Source organism: Pristiophorus japonicus, chromosome 9 (genome assembly GCF_044704955.1).
Source record: "Pristiophorus japonicus isolate sPriJap1 chromosome 9, sPriJap1.hap1, whole genome shotgun sequence".
NCBI lineage: Eukaryota > Metazoa > Chordata > Chondrichthyes > Pristiophoridae > Pristiophorus > Pristiophorus japonicus.
This window is the reverse complement of record NC_091985.1, coordinates 217,971,610-217,995,081: the sequence shown is the minus strand read 5'-3', so window position 1 is coordinate 217,995,081 and position 23,472 is coordinate 217,971,610. Positions and strand designations below refer to the sequence as shown.

At 50.1% G+C, this 23,472-nt stretch overlaps 1 protein-coding gene and 1 pseudogene across 1 annotated transcript; both read right to left on the bottom strand.

The window, feature by feature from the left end:
* Nucleotides 1-20,884: 20,884 nt before the first annotated feature.
* LOC139272833 (histone H3) lies at nt 20,885-21,295 on the bottom strand. Its single transcript, XM_070888950.1, has one exon. The coding sequence runs from the start codon at nt 21,293-21,295 to the stop codon at nt 20,885-20,887; it is 411 nt and encodes a 136-aa protein (XP_070745051.1).
* An 879-nt stretch (nt 21,296-22,174) lies between these two features.
* On the bottom strand, nt 22,175-22,487 carry LOC139272832 (uncharacterized; annotated as a pseudogene).
* Nucleotides 22,488-23,472: the final 985 nt, after the last annotated feature.

Here is a 23,472-nt window from a genome sequence, read left to right as displayed (position 1 = left end):
TCTCTCCTATACTCAAATCCTCTCGCTATGAAGGCTAACATGCCATTTGCCTTCTTCACTGCCTGCTGTACCTGCATGCCAACTTTCAATGACTGATGCACCATGACACTCGGGTCTCGTTGCACCTCCCCTTTTCCTAATCTGTCACCATTCAAATAATATTCTGCCTTCCTGTTTTTGCCACCAAAGTGGATAACTTCATATTTATCTACATTATACTGCATTTGCCATGCTTTTGCCCACTCACCTAACCTGTCCAAGTCACCCTGCAGCCTCTTAGCTTCCTCCTCACAGCTCACACTGCCACCCAGCTTAGTGTCCTCTGGAAACTTGGAGATATTACATTCAATTCCTTCGTCCAAATCATTAATGTATATTGTAAATAGCTGGGGTCCCAGCACTGAACTTTGCGGTACCCCACTTGTCACTGCCTGCCATTCTGAAAAGGACCCGTTCATTCCTACTCTTTGCTTCCTGTCTGCAAACAGTTCTCTATCATGTCAATATATTAGCCCCAATACGATGTGCTTTAATTTTGCACACTAATCTCTTGTATGGGACCTTGTCAAAAGCTTTTTGAAAGTCCAAATACACCATATCCACTGGTTCTCCCTTGACCACTCCACTAGTTACATCCTCAAAAAATTATAGAAGATTTGTCAAGCATGATTTCCTTTTCATAAATCCATGCTGTCTTGGACCGATCCTGTCACTGCTTTCCAAATGCGCTGCTATTACGTCTTTAATAATTGATTCCAACATTTTCCCCACTACCGATGTCAGGCTAACCGGTCTATAATTCCGTGTTTTCTCTCTCCCTCCTTTTTTAAAAATTGGGGTTACATTAGCTACCCTCCAATCCATAGGAACTGATTGAGAGTCAATAGAATGTTGGAAAAATGACCACCAATGTATCCACTATTTCTAGGGCTACTTCCTTCAGTACTCTGGGATGCAGATTATCAGGCCCTGGGGATTTATCGGCCTTCAATCCCATCAATTTCCCTAACACAATTTCCTGACTAATAAGGATTTATTTCAGTTCCTCTTTCTTGCTAGACCCTCGGTCCCCTACTATTTCCGAAAGGTTATTTGTGTCTTCCTTCGTGAAGACAGAACCAAAGTATTTGGTCAATTGTTTTGCCATTTCTTTGTTCCCCATTATAAATTCACCTGATTCTGACTGCAAGGGACTTACATTTGTCTTCATTAATCTTTTTCTCTTCACATATCTATAGACGCTTTTTCAGTCACTTTTTATGTTCCCAGCAAGCTTACTCTCATACTCTATTTTCCCCCTCCTAATTAAACCCTTTGTCCTCCTCTGCTGAATTCTAAATTTCTCCCAGTCCTTCGGTTTGCTGCTTTTTCTGGCCAATTTATATGCCTCTTCCTTGGTTTTAAAACTATCCCCAATTTCCCTTGTTAGCCACGGTTGAGCCACCTTCCCCATTTTATCTTTACGCTAGACAGGGATGTACAATTGTTGAAGGTCATCCATGCGATCTTTAAGTGTGCCATTGCCTATCCACCGTCAACCCTTTAAGTATCATTTGCCAGTCTATCCTAGCCAATTCACGTCTCATACCATCGAAGTTACCTATCTTTAAGTTCAGGACCCTAGTCTCTGAGTTAACTGTGACAAGGACACTGTTTGTATCATGGTTTCCTCTCTCCAGATACTTTACTTTATTATAAACATTTCCATTCATTACAACTTTATTTTATATTCTCTGCCTCAGTTGTCCATATCATAACTAATATTTTTCTGGTATTATTCTCAAAGCAAAATACTTCATTGAGCCAGTATAAATCTGATATTTCCTTCACCTGGAATACAAGGAAAAGTGCAAGCAGCTCCTTCTCACAGTGAGTGCATTATCACTCACAGAGCACAGAGACACAGAACTGGCCTCAATCCTATTATCACAGACAGCAGAAGCTGTCACTCCAACAGTGATCCGAAGTGGCTGAGTTACATTGTGAATCTTACGGCCACTGGAGCGGTAGGATCCTATGCTGTTTCACCATTGAAACAGATCAGATTCATACGAGATACTGAAATATACAGAATAAAACCCACACTTGCACACCAGAAGCTGATAGGTATAGATTAAAACCCACACTCATAGACCAGCAACTGTCAGGTACAGATTAAACCACACACTTTTTAGCAGAAACTGATGGTTACATATTAAACCCACACTCATATACCAGAAACTGACAGCTATGGGATAAAACCAACATTCCAATACCAGAAAATAACAGGTACAGATTAAACCCACACTCGTATACCAGAAACTGACAGGTACAGATTAAACACACACTCATTTACCAAAAACTGAAAGGTACATTTTAAACACACACTCATATACCAGAAACTAACAGGTACAGATTAAACGCACACTCATATACCAGAAACTGACAGGTACAGGTTAAACCCACATTCATATATCAGAAATTGACAGGTACAGAATATCATGCACACTCACATACCAGAAACTGCCAGGTACAGATTAAACCTCACACTCATATCAGAAACTGACAGGTACAGATTAATCGGCACACTCATATATCAGAAATTGACAGGTATCGAATAAAATACACATATATATTCCAGAAACTGACGGGTCCAAATTAAAACACACACTCACATACCAGAAACTGACAGATATAGATTAAACACACACTCACATCCCAGAGATGGGCAGGTAATAAAATACACACTCATATACCAGAAACTGACAGGTACAGAATAAAATACACACTCGCATACCAGAAACTGGTAGGTACAGATTACACCCCACACTCGCATACCAGAGATTGAAATGTATAGAATAAAATGCACACTCACATATCATAAACTGACAGTTACAGAAAAAAAGAACACACTCACATACCAGAGACTGACAGGTACAGAATAAAATCCATACTCACAAAGCAGCTGACAGGTGCAGATTAACCCCACAGCCATACCAGAGACTAACGGGTACAGAATATTTATTCATAGGCAGTCCCTCGGAATCGAAGAAGACTTGCTTCCACTCTAAAAATGTGTCCTTAGGTGACTGAACAATACAATACGAGAACCACAGTCCCTGTCACAGGTGGGACAGATAGTCATTGTGGGAAAGGATGGATGGGACTGGTTTGCCGCACGCTCTTTCCGCTGCCTGTGCTTGATTTCTGCATGCTCTCGGCGATGAGACTCGAGGTGCTCCACTTAGGGCCATCTTTGGCCAGGGACTCCCAGGTGTCAGTGGGGATGTTGCACTTTATCAGGGAGGCTTTGAGGGTGTCCTTGTAACATTCCCTTTGTCCGCCTTTGGCTCGTTTGCCATGAAGACATTCTGAGTAGAGTGCTTGCTTTGGGAATCTTGTGTCTGGCATGCGAACAATGTGGCCTGCCCAGCGGAGCTGATAAAGTGTGGTCAGTGCTTCAATGCTGGGGATATTGGCCCAGTCAAGGACATTAACGTTGGTGAGTCTGTCCTCCCAGGGGACCTGCAGGATCTTGTGGAGACATAGTTGGTGATATTTCTCCAGCGACTTGAGGTGTCTACTGTACATGGTCCATGTCTCTGAGCCATACAGGAGGGCGGGTATTACTACAGCCCTGTCGACCATGAGCTTTGTGGCAGATTTGAGGGCCTGGTCTTTGAACACTCTTCTTCAGACGGCCGAAGGCTGCACGGGTGCACTGGAGGCGGTGTTGAATCTCCTCATCAATGTCTGCTCTTGTTGATATGAGGCTTCCGAGGTATGGGAAATGGTCCATGTTGTCCAGGGTCGCACCGTGGATCTTGATGACTGAGGGGCAGTGCTGTGCGGTGGGGACAGGTTGGTGGAGGACCTTTTGTCTTGTGGATGTTTAGTGTAAGACCCATGCTTTCGTACTCCTCAGTGAATATGTCGACTATGTCCTGGAGTTCAGCCTCTGTATGTACGCAGATGCAGGCGTCGTCTGCGAACTGTAGCTTGATGACAGAGGTTGGGGTGATCTTGGATTCGCATGCCAGACACAGAATTTCACAGATTCACAACCCTCTGGGAGAAGGAATTCTCCAGAGAATTCCACAGATTCACAACCCTCTGGGAGAAGGAATTTCTTCTCCCAGGGGGTTGTGAATCTCTGGAATTCTCTGCCCAAGGAAGCAGTTGAGGCTAGCTCATTGAATGTATTGAAATCACAGATAGATAGATTTTTAAACAATAAGGGAATTAAGGGTTACGGGGAGCGGGCGGGTAAGTGGAGCTGAGTCCACGGCCAGATCAGCCATGATCTTGTTGAATGGTGGCGCAGGCTTGAGGGGCTAGATGGCCTACTCCTGTTCCTAATTCTTATGTTCTTATGTTGGACCTGGCCTGGAGTTGACGAAGGTTGAACAGGTTCCCACTGGTTCTGTAGTTTAGTTCCACTCTAGTGGTAAGCTTGTTGACTGTGAGGTGGAGCATGGCAGCGAGAAAGATTGAGAAGAGGGTTGGGGTGAAGTCACAGCCCTGTTTGACCCCAGTTTGGACATGGATTGGCTCTGTGATGGATCAGTTGGGAAGGATCACGGCCTGCATCTCGCCGTGGAGCAGACAGAGGATGGTGACTAACTTTTGGGGGCATCCGAAACAAAAGAGAACGCTCCATAGACCCTCGTGGTTGATAGTGTCAAAGGCCTTTGTAAGGTCGAAGAAGGCCATGTACAAGGTACAGAATAAACACCACACTCACATATTAGAGAGTGACAGGTACCGATTAAAACCCACAATCACATAACCGAAACTGAGAGGTACAGAATAACCGCCACAATCGTATACCAGTAACAGACGGGTACAGATTAAACGCCACACTCATATACCAGAGATAGATAGGTACAGAATTAAATACACACTCACATACCAGAATCTGACACCATCAGTTCCCGGGAGATCCAGACCGCCGTGCGCCTGCTGCTGCTGCTCAGGGAGCTGGCCAAGCACGCCGTGTCGGAAGGGACAAAGGCGGTGACCAAGTACACCAGCTCCAAGTAAAACTCCTCGCTGTCCTGACAACAAACCCCAAACACAACGGCTTTTTTAAGAGCCACCCACAATCTCTCTGAAAGAGCTGCACAAGCGCATCACCCTTTAGACTCAATTTACTGTAATTAGTTCCTGAACATGTGTGTTTGAGAACCTTTGCAGTTCCAGCTGTGGATTTAGTTTTGATTTCTCATAAGCAGCTTCACTGTCCGGTTCGACGTTAGGCCGCTGTTGAATTTCCCGCCATTCAAGCTACAAACACGGTTCCTTGTCGCTCGTTCCCATTTACAGCGCCTGTCGAGGAATTAGGAGCTTGTTTAGGGGATGAGACTCACATTTCAGTCACCTCATTCTCTCGCAAGCCCTTTTCGAGTTTATTTTTCAATTCCTGTTGCGGGTCAATTCGTTTATTGACCCGGGACTCCCCGCAGTGTAAAAACCGAGAATGGGAGTTCGTACAGAGACCAGAACGGGAGCAGTGTGAACACTCTGTCCCTCTTCCCTTTTCACAGAAGGACTTCCAGTTCTGGTCTCACTTCCCCCTGTGCGGAGGATCGATCCATGATCTGTGATTCCCAACTTTTACACAGTTTGAGCTGGAATGTGTCCTGTTACAGAGTCAGTGGGGATTGATTGCCGTCCGTTACAGACAGATTGACAGTGAACGCGAATTTAATCCTGATTGGAACAGCCTGGAATTTGTAAGGGAAATATGGAATAAAATAAAAGGAAGTAAAACCTGTTTGTAAACCTTTGGCTAATGGTGAATTTATTAACATAATCCGCACTTAAAAAAATTATTGGCGGTGCTTTTGAAATTAAAAATCGTTCGAGGCCTGACTATTGACAGGAATTTCCGCCCTTGTTTCATTGGTAGTCTCAACTGACAATGGGTAAGGCGAGAGATTAACATTCAGCGGCGGTTTGAGTAAAGAATCACCATGACTGGATGAGGAGGCAAAGGATTGGGTAAAGGCAGAGTCAAGCGAATCTCGGGCCTGATCTACGAGAAGGTGATACTGAAGGTTTTCCTGGAGAATGTGATCCGGGATGCGGTCACCTACACTGAGCACGCCAAGCGCAAGACGGTCACTGCCATGGATGTGGTCTGCGCTCTGAAACAGCAGGGCCGCACTCTCTATGGGTTCGGCGGCTGAACAACGCGACCTTTCCCCCAAGCACAACACAAAGGCACCCACCGCCTCACAGAGAGAGCAGTGACCTGGGGAACGGGGGCGAGATAGTTGATTTACATTTTGTTCTGCATAGTTATGTTTTTTGCCAAAATCTATATTGTGGTGTTAGGTGTTTTAAATCAGCATGTACACGATGGACAGAATATCCTTTCAGTTTTCGAATCATAGACATTTACGGGGCATTCCAGATGAAGGTAATACTGAAACAACTAATGTAGTTAGAACATAAGAACATAAAAACATAAGAAATAGGAGCAGGTGTAGGCCATACGGCCCCTCGAACCTGCTCCGCCATTTAATACGATCAGACTCAGGTCTACTTTCCTGCCCCAGAAACCCTTATTCCCTGATCGTTTAAGAAACTGTATGTTTCTGTCTTAAATTTATTCAATGTCCCAGCTTCCACAGCTCTCTGAGGCAGCGAATTCTACAGATTCACAACCCTCAGAGAAGAAATTTCTCCTCATCTCAGTTTTAAATGGGCGGCCTCTTATTCTAAGATTAAGCCCTCTAGTTCTAGTCTCCCCTAGCAGTGGGAACATCCTCTCTGTGTTCACCTTGTCAAGCCCCCTCATAATCTCATATGTTTCGATAAGATCACCTCTCAATCTTCTGAATTCCAATGAGTCGAGGCCCAACCTACTCAACCTTTCCTCATCAGTCAACTCCTTCATTCTGGAATCAACCTTGTGAACCTTCTCTGAACTGCCTCCAAAGCAAGTATATCCTTTTGCAAAATTGCATGCAGTATTCCAGGTTTGGCCTCACCAATACCCTGTACAACTGTAGCAAGACTTCCCTGCTTTTATACTCCATCCCATTTGCAATAAAAGCCAAGATTCCATTGGCCTTCCTGATCACTTGCTGTACCTGCATACTGACCTTTTGTGTTTCATGCACAAGTACCCCCAGATCCTGCTGTACTGCAGCACTTTGCAATCTTTCGCCATTGAAATAATTACTTGCTCTTTGATTTTTTTCTGCCAAAGTGCATGACCTCACACTTTCCAATATTATACTCCATCTGCCAAATTCTTGCTCACTCACTTAGCCTGTCTATGTCCTTTTGCAGAATGTTTGTGTCCTCACACATTGCTTTTCCTCCCATCTTTGTATCGTCAGCAAACTTGGCTGTGTTACACTCGGTCCCTTCTTCCAAGTCGTTAATATAGATCATAAATAGTTGGGGTCCCAGCACTGATCCCTGTGGCATCCCATTGGGTACTGATTGCCAACGTGAGAATGAACCATTCATCCCGACTCTCTGGTTTCTGTTCGTTTGCCAATCCTCTAGCCATGCTAATATATTACCCCAACCCCATGAACTTTTATCTTGTGCAGTAAGTAACATTTTATGTGGCACCTTGTCAAATGCCTTCTGGAAGTCCAAATACACCACATCCACTGCTTCCCCTTTATCCACCCTGTTCGTTACATCCTCAAAGAATTCCAGCAAATTTGTCCAACGTGACTTCCCCTTCATAAATTCATGCTGTTACATCCATGTTACAGCAGTGGCAGATAAGAAAGGCTTTGAATTAAACGATGGGAGGAAGGCAGCATCAGGGCGGAAAGACAGTGAGGGCCCCTTGCCCTCAGAGAAGGACTCCCAAGTCCTGATCAGAAGTGACCCTCAGGCAATCTCGGTTACAAACCGGTCAATGTCTCGAACATATAAAAATCTAGATCGACAAACACAGCAGCGAGTTTGCTGTTCAGATATATATATAGGAAAAAACGTAAATGAAACTTGCTCATAAGTCCGGCCGTCATTAACCATTTTTACCTGAGAGCAGAACAGAAACATAAAGAACAGAGTACAAATCGGGAGGGGATGCAATTGATGACCTCATTTAAGAATTTGAGATTGTGGTGAGCAATAAATCTGATTGGATGTTTAAAGAGACCAATCAGAGAGATACAGAACAATGGAAATTGACAACGCAGCCAATGAACCAATCACAGTCATTGCCTTCACCAATCCCTCATTAGCATAGGACTGTGGGCGGAGTGTGGGGCTGCCTATATAATGCGAGCCTGGAGCAGAATTTCCTTCATATCTGTGCCCGACTGAACAAGACGATGCCTGAGGAAAAGAAACCAGCTTGACCCATCCACCTCCACGGAGGTGTGTGGGGGACCTGACCCATCCACCTCCATGGCACGAACCTGGTATTGCAGTACTTCCAGGAACGGTGCAGTGGCTCTCGGCCTTTTGGCTAAGAGCATTGGCGCAGAGTGATCCTTGGCGTGTGCAAGGTGACCTCTGGCGTTTGTGATTTGACAAAGAATTGGAACGATTGGCTACGAATTTTTAAAAAAAGAAAAGAAACCAGCTTCGAAAAAGGGTGCCAAGAAAGTTATCAAGAAAACACCACCAAAGGGCGACAAGAAGCGCCGAAAGTCGAGGAAAGAGAGTTACTCCATCTACATCTACAAAGTGATGAAGCAGGTTCACCCCGACACCGGGATCTCCTCCAAGGCCATGGGCATCATGAACTCGTTTGTGAACGATATTTTCGAGCGCATAGCGGGTGAGGCTTCCCGCCTGGCCCATTACAACAAACGCCGCACCATCAGCTCCCGGGAGATCCAGACCGCCGTGCGCCTGCTGCTGCCCGGGGAGCTGGCCAAGCACGCCGTGTCGGAAGGGACAAAGGCGGTGACCAAGTACACCAGCTGCAAGTAAAACTACACGCTGTCCTGACAACAAACCCAAAACACAACGGCTCTTTTAAGAGTTACCCACAACATCATTGAAAGAGCTGCACAAACACATCTCCCTTTAGACTGAATTTACTGTAATTATTTCCCGAACAACTGTGTGAGAACCTTTGCAGATTTGAATTCTCATAAGCAGCTTCACTGACGTTCGACCTTAGTGTCGCTGGAATTTCCTGCAGAGTCAACTACAAACACGTCCCTGGTCGCTTTCCCTTTGTTCTCAGACCCGTTCATTCACAGCGCCTGCCGACGAATTTATTTTGGGGGGCGAGGAAACTCCGATTTCAGTCACATTCTCACTCAAGCCCTTTTCACGTTTTGTTTTATTCCGTTGCGCTCAGTCTGTTTATTAACCCGAGACTCCCCGCAGTGTAACAACCCAGAATGGGAGTTCTTAGAGACTAGAACAGGGGCAGTTTGAACATTCTGTCCCTCTTCTCTTTTCACAGAAGGACTCTCCGTTCTGGTCTCACTCCCACAGCAGCTCCTGTGAAAACAAGTTCACTTTTACAAAGATGGAGCTGGAATGTGTCCCGTTACAGAATCAGTGGGGACTGTGTCCCGCCCGTTACAGACAGTTTGAAGCTGAAGCCGAATTTAATCTTGATTGTAACAGGCTGGAATTTGCAAGGCAAACATGGAATAAGATAAAAGGAAACAAATTGTTTAGAAATATATGGCTAATGGTGAAGTTACTAACATAATCCGCAATTTTAACAATTATTGGCGGGATTTTTGAATTTTAAAAATCGTTAGATTCTGACTGTTGGGAACCAGTAATTTCCGCCCTCCTTTCATTGTTGGACTAAACAGGCTGTGATTGGTCATCGGAAAAGGCCAATGAAATCCACGACAGAGTGACCAATCCCAAGTTCGCTCCCTGCATCCCTCCAGAAGGTATAAGAAGGGCAGATGTGGGAGAAGTTTCTCATTCTTTATCTGAACCTGCGGATTGTGGAAATGTCTGGAAGAGGAAAAACCGGCGGTAAAGCTCGGGCCAAGGCCAAGTCTCGCTCCTCCCGGGCTGGACTGCAGTTCCCTGTGGGCCGTGTTCACAGGCTCCTGCGAAAGGGGAACTACGCTGAGCGTGTGGGTGCCGGAGCCCCGGTCTACATGGCTGCTGTGCTCGAGTATCTGACCGCTGAAATCCTGGAGCTGGCCGGCAATGCGGCCCGCGACAACAAAAAGACCCGCATCATCCCTAGACACCTGCAGCTGGCCATCCGCAACGACGAGGAGCTCAACAAGCTGCTTGGAAAGGTGACCATCGCTCAGGGCGGGGTGCTGCCTAATATCCAGGCTGTGCTGCTGCCCAAGAAAACCACCACTCCAAGAGCAAGTAAAGCAGATAAGATTTAATCTAATAACCCAAAGGCTCTTTTCAGAGCCACTCACAGTATCTGAAAGGGCTGCTTACTGTAGTATTGGAGACCTTCAGTTCAGGTACCGATAAATTGGTCTGTTTCAGACCTGTATGCGGGAGTTTTCAGTTCCTGGTATCTGCATTACGGTTCTCTGCTCACCCAAACTGTTCGAGTTAGCAGCTAATAATTAAACTACAGTTGTCAGAGACTCAAAACTTGTATAAATACCGCAACCGGTTCCTTAAATATTCTTTAGTCTATCAATGAAAACTGTATGAAGAGAGTCGGCTGTTATTAAAAGGGCCTAATTTAATTCTGGTCTGGTTTGAGAGTTTGAATGCTGGCTCTGTTCCCGGGAGCTCCGGCCGTTCCCGGGCTGTGTATTTCTCTTCTTTAGCCGGCCAGTTTAGACCTGCACTGAGCAGCCAAGCGCAAGACGGTCAATGCCATGGATGTGGTGTACACTCTGAAACGGCAGGGCCGCACTTTCTATGGATTCAACGCGACCCTCTCCCCCAAGCACAAAGCAAAGGCTCGTCTCAGTGCCAACCACCGCCTCACAGGGAGTGGGGGAGGGGGCTGGGGTGGAGGGAGATATCGTTGATTTATATTTTGTTCTGTATAGATAGATATTTTCGCCAAGGTCTATATGTTTTAAATCCGCATATGCACGATGGATGATGTATCCTTTTAGTTTCAGAATTATAGACATTTATCATCGAAGCTTCCAGCATGGAAGGAGGCCACTTCGGCCCATCGTGTCCGTGCCGGCCAACAAAAGGTTATCCAGCCTAATCCCACTTTCCAGCTCCAGCTCCAGGTCCGTAACCCTGCAGGTTATGGCACTTCAAGTGCACATCCAAGTAGTTTTAAATGTGGTGAGGGTTTCTGCCTCGACCACCCATTCAGGCAGTGAGTTCCAGACCCCCAGCCTCTGCGTGAAGAATTTCCCCTCTAAACCTTCTGCCAATTAATTTAAATTTATGTCCCCTGTGCTAAGGGAAATAGGCCGTTTATGGCACAACTCTTTTGGGGAAAACATAATAAATTAATCCAAGTGCCCCCTGATCTGGGGGACACTCCAAACACTTTTCACGTGCCCTTTTTTTTTGGTTATTTTTGTGGGGTTTTTTTTGGGCAGAAAAACCATAATTTACAAGTGCCCCCTATAAAAGGGGAGGGGGACTCTAAAACCCAGCAATTGAAACAAATTAAACTTTAAAACATATAAAATCATATTAAAATTTGGTGCCGGGGGTGACAATACACTCCAGTCCCTCCGGCGCCCACCTCTCGCGGAAGGCCGCGAGTGTACCGGTGGACACCGCGTGCTCCATCTCAAGGGACACCCTGGCCCGGATGTAAGCACGGAAGAGAGGCAGCCAGTCAGGCTGAACGACCGCCCGCTGCCTGGACCGGCTGATGGCACCCTTGGCCGTGCCCAGGAGCAGTCCTACAAGGAGGCCTTCGGACCTACCCGCTCCCCTCCGCACAGGGTGCCCAAAGTTCAGGAGTGTGAAATTGAAGTGCAGCCAGAAATTGAGGAGCAGCCCCTTTTAATAATGGAACAGGGGCTGCAACCTCGTGCATTCACTAAAAACGTGGAACACGGACTCTTCCAGACTGCAGAAATTGCAGGCGGCCTGGGAGCCCATGAACCGACTTAAAAATTTATTGCATGGGACTGCTCCGTGTACCACCCTCCAGGCCAAGTCCCCGATAAATAATGGGAGGACTCCCGCATAGAGTGCACTCCATCGGGGACCCCCGCCTCCTCCGGACAGCAAGATGGTACGCCATGGCGTGTCCGGACAGCAGACGAGGATGGCAAGGTTGAGAGTGTGCAGGAGCAGCCCGTACAGGACCCCCTCCATGCAGAACTGAAAGGAACGGAGGGGATTTCCCCGAGGTGGCTCAAGTTGTGAGGTGCCGGCTCCCGAGGGAGGTTCCGGGGTTTGGCGCCGATGAGGAATTCCGTCCGGACTGGGGTCAGTTCGGACGGGATCTCCTCACGTGCTTGAGCCTCCTCAACACACCAAACGGAGTCAGGGCCCAGAGCTGTTTTTAGCGACTCGATGGCATCGGCCGCGCGGTGGACGTCGGCCGAATTTAGGCGCCGTACCAGCATGTCTGGTGCCATCCAGCCCACTCCTCCGCCATTGAGCAGGTCCCTGACCCTGGTCACCTCGCCAGCCGCAGCCCTCTTGTCGGACTGCCACCTGAAACCTCGGTCGTGGAGGTACGGATTCCCGAGCAGCGGCTCCTGCAGGACAGCCGCCACTCCAGCCGGTGGAGAGCTGCGCTTGGTGGAGACTTTGTTCCAGACCCTGATGAGTTCCTGGTAAAAGACAGGCAGCCCCTGGAAGCCGGTCCTGATGCCCCCCAAGCTCACAAACAGGAGATGCATGTCGTAGTTGAGGCTGTGCTGCTGGCGGAAGAAATACGTCGCCAGCGCACACCACCTAAGAGGGGGCTCAACGTGAAGGTATCTCTGCAGAGTCTGAAGATGGAAAGTCGCTAGCTGGGTGCTGACGCACACCAACGACTGACCGCCCTCCCTAAGCGGGAGACTCAAGACCGCCGCAGAGACGCAGTGCTTCCTGTTGTTCCAGAAACAGTCCACCAGCTTCTTCTGTATCCTGGCGACAAACGCAGGGGGAGGGGTCAAAGTGACCAGCCGGTACCACAGCATGGCGGCCACCAGCTGGTTTATGACTAGCAGTCGACTCCTGTAGGACAGCATTTGGAGAAGTCCTGTCCAGCGCTCTAGGCGAGCGGTGACCTTGGCCTCCAGCTCTTGCCAATTTGCCGGCCAGGCTTCCTCGTCGGGGCTAAGGTAGACTCCCAGATAGAGGAGATGGGTCGTGCTTCAGGCAAAAGGCCTGAGCTCCTCCAGCAGGAAATCCACCCACCACTGACCCACCAGGAGTCCGGAACATTTCTCCCAGTTGATCCTGGCGGAGGATGCGGCCGAGTAAATCTCCTTGCACTCACGCATCCTCCACAGGTCAACGGGATGCTCTACCATGAGGAGCACATCATCGACATAAGCCAAGAGGACGGCCTCCATGCCCGGCCCTTGCAGAGCCAGTCCCATCAACCTCGTCCGCAGGAGGCGCAGGAAGGCTGCACGCAGATGGCATATAACTGGCCGGACATGGGGCATCCCTAGCGCACCCCTCTCCTAAAGCGAAGGAGTGCCGTCAAGGACCCATTAACCTTAATCAGATACTCCGTGGCGGCATACAAAAGTCGGATTCGGGTGACAAAATGCGTCCCGAAACCGAAAGCGTGCAGAGTTCCGAAAAGATAGTCATGATCCACCCTGTTGAACGCCTTCTCTTGGTCACGAGATAGGAAGGCGACCGACAGACCAGCCTCCTGGGAGTGATGGATGATGTCCCAGACCATATGTATGTTATCGTGGATTGTCCGGCCCAGGACCGTGTAGGACTGGTTGGGGTGGATCATATGGTCCAGCACGGCGCTAAGGCGAGCAGACATCACCCTTGTGAAGATTTTGTAGTCCGTGCTGAGAAGGGAGACTGGGCGCCAGTTCTTAAGTAGGCGGAGATCACCCTTCTTAGGCAGCAGGACGATAACTGCCCTGCACCAAGAGAGGGGCATCTCCCCGGTCGCCAGACTTTCCCCCAGGACCCGCGTGTTGTCGCCCCCCAGGACATCCCAGAACGCCCTGTGGAACTCCACAGTCAGCCTGTCCAGCCCCAGGGCTTTTCCCCTCGAGAGCTGGTCGAGGGCGCCGGTCAGCTCTGCCAGGCTGAGCGGAGCTTCCAGATTTTCGCCCTCCTCTGGGCCGACCTTCGGCAGGTCCTCCCAAAAAACTCGATGCGCTTCCTCATTGGACGGCTCCGGAGAGAACAGAGCCCCGCAATTTTCTCGGGCCCTGTTGCTGACGCCCTCCGGATCCGAGACGAGAGAGCCGTCGTCGGCCAGCAGCGTCAAGAGCTGCTTACGGACACCCTGTCTTTTTTCCAGTGAGTAGAAATGGTGGGAGTTGCGGTCCAGATCCCGCAGGAACCAGATCCGCGACCTCACGAATGCGCCTCGGGACCCGAGGAACTGCAGGTCCTTCAGCACGGCCTTCTTCGCTTCGTACACCGTCCGCAGGGCCGGGTCCTCGACGACGTGACTGACACGGGATTCCAGGTCGAGCACCTCTTTTTCTAGGCGCCTGACCCTTGGTCGACCCCCTCGCATACTCTTTGCAGAATACACGGACGTGAGCCTTGCCCACGTCCCACCATAACCTCAAGGAGGGGAAGCCCCCCTGCTTCCTTCTCCAGTCGGCCCAGAAAAGATGGAACGAGTCCTGGAACCGCTCATCCTCCAGCAGCTGGTTGTTAAAATGCCAGTACGCGAACCTTCGAAGAAGCACGTTTGCTGCGGGCCAGGCTGAGGGGTGTACACATTCAGGAGATGGAGCGGCACGTCCCCCAGGTGAACCATGACGTGCAGCAAGCGGCCTGGTACGTGCTCCTCGACCCCAAGATCTCCGGCTGAAAATGCGGGGCCAGCAAGTTGGCCACCCCACAAGAAGTGGCAGTGAGGTGGCTCATGCGGACCTCTCCTTGCCATTCCAGGAGCCACGTGGCTTTGTTTCCCGGAATGGTGTGGGTTTCTTGCAGAACGCACACCGCATATTTCCCCTCCCGCAGGAGCAAAATTTTGTTAAATCTACGGCGTGCCTCTCTGCCGCCATTGATGTTGAGGCTGGCTATGGTTATCTTCATGACAAAAGCATAGTGCAACCTTTACTTAATCTATTGTGGCGGGGGAATGGAGTCATGTGTTGACCTCCACTCCTTCAGCAGCCCAGCGAGGAACGTTTTGAACTGGCGCAGCTCAAGGCTTTGCGCCTTTGATAAGGGCCCACCCGCAGCCATGGTTTTAGCGGCAGCGCGGACGGACCTGATGAGGAGCGCCAGCTCGGACCATTTTTCCAGGGGCAGGTGGGCTCGGTTGCGGTGACCCTGGCTCTGGATCATAAAGTCCCGGAGCTCCTTTACAGGAATGAGGGGGTACTCAGCAGCGGGCACGAGGAGATCCACCACCTCATTGGCGATGGACTCCAGATCTTCACCCGCGCCCTCCACCGAGTCCCCATCCCCCTCCAGCAGGTCGCCGCCAGCAGCTGGTCCATCAACCACCCAAGGTACAGCAAATGGCCCGGCCACTCCATCAGCCCCTGGCTCAGCCCCGATCCCACCCCCAGGATCGTCGGCAGAGGAGTCCCTACTGGGCTCTTTTAATTGTAATGCTGGGTCAGGAAGCGGCAGCAGAAGGCACCGGGGAACATGGAGAGACCTGGTTGAAGAACCGCTCCAGGTCCTCCAAGTCCCCCAGCTCCAAAGTTGGGGGCGAGGGTTGGTGTTCTTCCCCCTTCCCCCCCGCCAGCCCCCAGCCCAGCGTGTGTAGGTTCTTTAAAATTATAAAAATTTTCTTTATCTGCCAGATCGAGCAGATCCCGGGAAATGTTGTATATTGGCTGGGCGGGCTCAGGTTCGGCCTTTTCAGCCCCGCCCGCCTCAGTCCCTCCGCCGGCCCCAGGCCCCCACAACAGGTAGATCTTCCTCGCCATCCCTGGGAGGCAGAGGCTGGGCAGCCTCGACTGTCTGACCCTCCCTGGGGACAGATTCCCCCCGCCTACGGTGCGGTTTGGGGGCGCTGGTGGGGGACGCAGGACATGCGGCAGGCATCGACTTCTCCGTGGAGGGATGTTGTTCTCCCTCTGCCTCATTGGAGCGGCGCCTCCTTTTTTGTCTGAGGGGGATGCGGAGGCAGGGAGACCTCCATGTGTGCCGAGGCCTCCCGCTCTGCTCCCCCCTTTTGTTTTTCTTGCCCGCGCCCGAGCCTCTCTGCAGAATTGGTCGCTTGCCGGTGACGACGGGTAGGCCGAGCGTGGTGATCGGGCTGTCCGGCGCACTGAGGGGACCCGTCTCGAGGTATTTCACCTTCCTCCATGCCTTCCTTCCGCCCGGACGCTCACCCTACCCCCCGCCGGAGGCCATGAAGACAAAGGCCTCCGACGATGTCCGCGCACCCACGCGGAGGCTACTAGGGGGAGGGGTGGCGGCGGCGCCAGCCTTGGCCGCCTTTGGTGTTTTGGCAACCTTGGAAGTGGGGCAGTTCTTACGAACATGCCCCACCTCCCTACAGGCATGGCACTGCACGCCGTCCGACATCCAAAAGACGCGGTAGGCAGTCCCCTCATGCACCACGTTGAAGGTGCCCTCCGTCGTCTCCTCCCGCGCCAGCCGGACAAAAAGCTGGCGGCGGAAGGAGAACACGTGACGCAGGCTGGTCTCCCTGAGGCCGAGCGGTATCGGGTTAATCCCCGACCTTGCCTCACCCAGTTGATGTAGGTGGGGGAGCAGGAGCTCAGCAGGAACAAAGGGCGGGACATTAGAAAGAATGACACTCTGCGCGGTGGCCTCGAGAGGGTCCACCGGCTGGAATGTCCCGCCCACCATGAGCCCCTTTTCAGGGCCAGGGACACCGCCCGCTCCGACCCCAGGAAGAACACAGCCTTCCCGGACATCATGGAGGCCACGACTATGGCCGAGGGGCCGACTACCCCAGCCATCGCCCGCACGCACTCCTTGATGCTCATAGTGGGGTGAGTGTAGCTCTTGACCCCATGTTTTTTAGTTATTAATCTAAATGGTGGCAGGGCAGCAGGAGGCGTAGGAAGCGCCGTGGCTACGGATGCCGCTTGCGCGTAAGTCTTAACTGGCCCTGCCACCGACGTGGATGGGGTCGCCATCACGGGGTCCCTTTAAGGGCTACACTTACCCCAGAGTCACAGACCTTAATTGTCTTAATAGGCCTTGTTAAATATGTGAGCAGAGGGAGCTCTTAATGAGGCACACCTCTCCCCTAGTTAACGATTGGGGAGGGACCTTGCTCCCTCTGCTCAGTTGCCTTGATTTTTTAATTAGGAGGAAAGTGCTCTCGGAGAGAGGGGAGAGACAGAGAGAGAGAGAGAGTGAGGGGGTGGGAAAGAGGGAAGCTGTGAGGGCAGGTCTCCCCTCACAGTGCTGGGTGGGTGTTTTGCTGGGGTGCACTCCCCAGATGGCAGAAGAACACAGTCTTATTAGGTGGTCTTCGGGTGGGTGGGTTTTCTGCCTCGACCACCCATTCAGGCAGTGAGTTCCAGACCCCCACCCTCTGCGTGAAGAAATTTCCCCTCTAAACCTGCCAATTACTTTAATTCCCTTGTGCTAAGGGAAATAGGCCGTTTACAGCACAGAAGGTACGGCATATTCCAGTGAAGGTAATACTGAAACAACTAATATAGTTACAGCAGTGACAGATAAGAAAGGTGTGGGAGGAAGGCAGCATCAGGGCGGAAGGACAGTGAGGGTTTTTTGCCCTCACAGAAGGACTCCCAAGACCTGACCAGAAGTGACCCTCAAGCAATCTCGGATACAAACCGGTCAATGTCTGTCGAACATGTAGACATCTAGATCGATAAATAACAGAATATGGCTCGGGAGGGGATGTAACTGATGACCTAATTCAAGAATTTGAGATTGTGGCGAGCAGTAAATCTGATTGGTCTCTTTAAATATCCAATCCGAGAATTACAGAACAATGGAAATTGACAACGCAGCGAATGAACCAATCACAATCGTTGCCTTCACCAATCCCTCATTAGCATAGGGCTGTGGGCGGAGTGTGGGGCTGCCTATATAATGCGAGCTCCGAGCTGAGTTTACGTCATGTCTGGGTCGGATTGAACAAGGCGATGCCTGAAGAGAAGAAATCAGTTACTGCCAAGAAAGGCGCCAAGAAAGTGATCAAGAAAACGCCACCGAAGGGCGGCAAGAGGCGCAGGAAGTCGAGAAAGGAGAGTTACTCCATATACATCTACAAAGTGATGAAGCAGGTTCACCCCGACACCGGCATCTCCTCCAAGGCCATGGGCATCATGAACTCCTTTGTGAACGATATTTTCGAGCGCATCGCGGGTGAGGCTTCCCGCCTGGCCCATTACAACAAGCGATCCACCATCAGCTCTCGGGAGATCCAGACCGCCGTGCGCCTGCTGCTGCCCGGGGAGCTGGCCAAGCACGCCGTTTCGGAAGGGACAAAGGCGGTGACCAAGTACACCAGCTCCAAGTAAAACTCCACGCTGTCCTGACAGAACAAACCCCAAACACAACGGCTCTTTTAAGAGCCACCCACAACGTCTCTGAAAGAGCTGCACAAACACATCACCCTTTAAACTCAATTTACTGTAGTTATTTCCTGAGCAAGTGTGTTTGACAACATTTAAAGTTCCAGCTGTAGATTTAGATTTGAATTCTCAGATAAGCGGTTTTACTGTCCGGTTCAATCTTAACTTCGCTGATGAATTACCCTCCCAGTAAACTGCACACACTGTCCGTGGTCGCCTGCCAATGAATTATGATATTTTAGGAGGTGAAACTCAGACTTTAGTCCCCTCATTCTCTCTCAAGCCCTTTTAAATATATATATAAAAAAAATCTAGTTCGGCTCAACCCGCTTATTAATCCGAGACTCCGAGTGCAACGGCCCAGACTGGGAGTTCTTACAGAGACCAGAACACTCTGTCCCTCTTCTCTTTTCACAGAAGAACTCCCAGTTCTGGTCTCACTCCCGCCTGTGCGGAGGATCGATCCATGATCTGTGATTCCCAAATTGTACAAAGATTGAGCTGGAATGTGTCCCGTTACAGAACGTTTGAAACTGGGCCCGAATTTCATCTTAATTGTAATATCCTGGAATTTGGAAGCAATATGGAATACGACAAAAGGAAATAAAAAGTGTTTGGAAATCTTTGGCTAATGGTGAATTTATTAACATAATCCGCATTGTAAAAATTATTGCCGGGGTTTTTGAAATTGAAGATTCGTTGGAAGTCGAACAGTAATTTTCGCCCTCTTTTCATTGGCGGGCTAAACAGATGGTAATTGGTCAGCGGAAAAGACCAATGAAATCCACTTCAGGGCGACCAATCACAGGTTTGCTCTCTGCATCCCTCCAGAAGCTACAAGAAGGGCTGATGTGGGAGGAGTTTCTCATTCTTTGTCTGAACTTGTGGAAATGTCTGGAAGAGGAAAAACCGGCGCTAAAGCTCGGGCCAAGGCCAAGTCTCGCTCCTCCCGAGCCGGACTGCAGTTCCCTGTGGGCCGTGTTCACAGGCTCCTGCGAAAGGGGAACTACGCTGAGCGTGTGGGTGCCGGAGCCCCGGTCTACATGGCTGCTGTGCTCGAGTATCTGACCGCTGAAATCCTGGAGCTGGCCGGCAATGCGGCCCGCGACAACACAAAGTCCCAGACACCTGCAGCTGGCCATTCGCAACGACGAGGAGCTCAACAAGCTGCTGTGAAAGGTGACCATCGCTCAGGGTGGAGTGCTGCCGAATATCCAGGCTGTGCTGCTGCCCAAGAAAACCACCACTTCGTCCAAGACCAAATAAAGCGGACAAGATTTAATCTAATAACCCAAAGGCTCTTTTCAGAGCCACCCACAGTATCTGTGAAAGGGCTGCTTACTGTCTTAATGGAGTCAGAGCCCTTTAATTCATGTACCTAGAGATTGGTCTGTTTTAGACCTGTAAACATAGAAAATAGATGCAGGAGTAGGCATTCGGTCCTTCGAGCCTGCACTACCATTCAATAAGATCATGGCTGATCTTTCACCTCAGTACCCCTTTCCTGCTTTCTCTCCATACCCCTTGATCCCTTTAGTTATAAGGGCCGCATCTAACTCCCTCTTGAATATATGTAACGAACTGGCATCAACAACTCTGCGGTAGGGAATTCCACAGGTTAACAACTCTGAGTGAAGAAGTTTCTCCTCATCTCAGTCCTAAATGGCTTACCACTTATCCGTATGGGGGAGTTTTCAGTTCCCAGTCTCTGCATTACGGTTCTCTGCTCACAGATACACTCTTCCAGTTAACAGCGAATAATTGAACTACAGTTGTCACTCAACAATTGTATAAATACCGCCACCGGTTCCTTAAATATTCTTTAGTCTATCTGAAAATTAGAGAGTCGGCGGTGATGAATTAATGTAGTAATAAAAGGGCCTAGTTTAATTTTGGTCTGGTTTGAGATAGTTTGAATGCTGCTTCTGTTCTCGGGAGCTCCGGCCGTTCCTGGGCTGTGTATTTCTCTACTAAGCCAGTCAGTTTAGACCGCACTGGAGCAGCGAGCGATGTACACACACGACCTGGGTCAATTGCAGTGCTTCCCAGATCTGCCTGTTCCCATTCTCCGGCAACACCGAATGGGGAAATCTGTGCTCTGCCCCGGGGAACTCGAGGTCAGAGCGACGCAAAGCCGATGTCAGTTTCTGAAAATATTAAAGGGTTCATTAGTTAATCGTCAATAACTCCTATGTGAACGGAGCTGGTATATAAACACACGATCTGTAATCAGTCCCTCACCCTCTGCCCGTCCCTACAATGGGTTAATGAACAACACGAAGCTCTGGTTACAGGAAATCGCAGCTCTTTCCTTTGCTGATTTGGTGGCTCTGAAAAGAGCCGTTGTTGCACTTGGTGCTGAAGCTTCGAGCCGAGGCAGGGGGAGTCTAGGCGCGCTCCCCGCGGATGCGGCGGGCGAGCTGGATGTCTTTGGGCATGATGGTGACTCGCTTGGCGTGAATAGCGCACAGGTTGGTATCCTCAAAGAGCCCCACCAGGTAAGCCTCGCTGGCCTCCTGCAGGGCCATGACGGCCGAGCTCTGGAAGCGCAGGTCGGTCTTGAAGTCCTGAGCGATCTCCCGCACCAGGCGCTGGAAGGGAAGTTTGCGGATCAGCAGCTCGGTGGATTTTTGGTATCGGCGGATCTCCCTCAGAGCCACGGTGCCGGGTCTGTAGCGATGAGGCTTCTTCACTCCGCCCGTGGCCGGAGCGCTCTTCCGGGCCGCTTTGGTCGCTAGCTGTTTGCGAGGAGCTTTCCCTCCGGTGGATTTGCGCGCTGTCTGCTTGGTCCTGGCCATTTTCTGAACGGATCTCAACACAAAATAAAATCTGGGACACAAGGACTGTTGATGCGGAGCCTCCTCTGGGGCCTCCTTTTAAAGTGTGTGATGGTCCGCCCCAAGGGCTGTGATTGGCTGCAGCCCGACCGCCAATCAAGTTTGAACCAAGCACCGAGAGTGAAAATGAAGGGCGGGGATTACTGGGCCTTGATTGGCTGAACTGAAACTGACAGTTGGTCAATTTCAAAAAGCCCGCCAATTTCACAGTATCAACCAACAGAGATTAAAGAAACTCTAATTTCCCGCCAGCAATTTAAAAATCCCGCTCTTTATAACGGCGATTGTGCCCCATTATAAGTCACCAAGTCCATTTCTCTGTAACATTCCGGTTTGAATTCTGTTCCATTCCCTAATCGGTCTGTACCGGGCGGGAATAAATCCCCGGTCACTGCTTCCTGTAAACATAAAGTCCCGCATCGATCCCGCCAGTGCCGTCCCATTTAACCGATTCTCACAGAAACCTCACATGACAGGAATTATCCGTGAGGGAAGACTGTAATGTCTGGGTAAAGGGGACTGTGTATCCCACCCGGTAATTGTGACTGTCAGCCGAAATTTCTGATCTCTCACATTTACAATACTTGTAAAATATTTAATAATTCCCATATTCCTACAGCGACTACACTCCAAAAGTACTTGATTGGTCTTGAGGCGTTCGGTGGTCGTGAAAGGCACTATATAAATCCAAATATTTCTTTCCATTAATTAAACAGCCAAAACCATTTCCCAACCAAATTGTCCACGCTCCCATCCCCAGGTCACTGGTCTCTCTGTGAGGCGGTGGGTGGTTCTGAGAAGAGCCTTTGTGTTGTGTTTGGGGGAGAAGGGTCGAGTTAATCAGCCGCCGAATCCATAGAGAGTGCGGCCCTGCCGCTTCAGAGCGTACACCACATCCATGGCAGTGACCCGTCTTGCGCCTGGCGTGCTCAGTGTAGGTGACCGCATCCCTGATCACATTCTCCAGGAAAACCTTCAGCGCCCCACGGGTCTCCTCGTAGATCAGGCCTGAGATCCGCTTGACACCGCCACGGCGAGCCAGGCGGCGGATAGCTGGTTTGGTGATGCTCTGGATGTTATCATGGAGCACTTTACGGTGCCGCTTTGCTCCGCCTTTACCCAGTCCTTTACCACCTTTACCTCGACCAGACATCATGATTCTTCACTCAGACAGCCGCTGAATGAGAAGCGAGCTCCTCCCGGCTCCATTTTATAGAGCCGGAGCCGACCTGACTGAGAAAGCGCAGAGTGAGAGAGGCGGGAAGGGGAGGAGACAGAGTCAAGATTGACAGACAGAGCAGAGAGCGGCCTCTGGTCTTCCAGCTCCGCCTCCAGCTTTCTGCAGCCGCCAATTTCAAACCGTTTTCCCACAATAGAACCGAAACACAGCGCTCCGCACAAACCCTTACAGACTCGGAATTCATCTTCAAGGCTTCCATGAACCAGAAGCTTTTAAATAAAGTCCCGTTACAATTAACAATCGCGAATATTCCCGCCTATATACAGCCCCTTCCCTGTCAATCTCAGACCTTATTTCATCTCCCCACACTTCCTCTCAGAGACGGGTTCAGCAGTTTACAAACACCTTATTCCAGCTGATTTGGAGAATGTGGTGTTTGGGGTTTGAGTTGTGAGGAGGGGTATCTCCGCCAGTATCACCGTCTCAGACTCTCCCATTGAATCTGTGAAATGACAATGACCAGAAACTGAGACTGGAGCCGAACACATCCCCAGTTACAGTGAGGCCCGGGCCGGACATCCCATTCTGTGGGTTTTATTGCAGACACTGGGGGGAGGGGTGGGTGCAGCCAATATCAGCGAGTCACCAGGTATCCTGGCTTCATGTTCAATGATTTCTGTCTGAAATCTGAGCCCGGCCCCGGGACAGGGATCATTTGATTCGGGGATCAGCTCTTTTCTGAGAGGCGTGTGTGGCTCTGAGAAGAGCCTTTGGGTTCAGATGTTTACAAATTGCACTTTTTATTTACTTTTTGGGCGCTGCTTTCTTGGGTTTTGCTGATTTGGCCTTGGCCCTCGGTTTTTCCACCTTTTTGGCCGCCTTTACCTTTGCGCCTGAGGCCTTCTTCGTCACCAACTTCTTCCCAGCCGCCGCTTTCGGTGTCTTTTTTACTGTTAGC

What these genes read in the sequence shown, in the direction of transcription:
- LOC139272833 (XM_070888950.1), bottom strand. Translation starts at nt 21,295, where the DNA reads ATGGCCAGGACCAAGCAGACAGCGCGCAAATCCACCGGAGGGAAAGCT.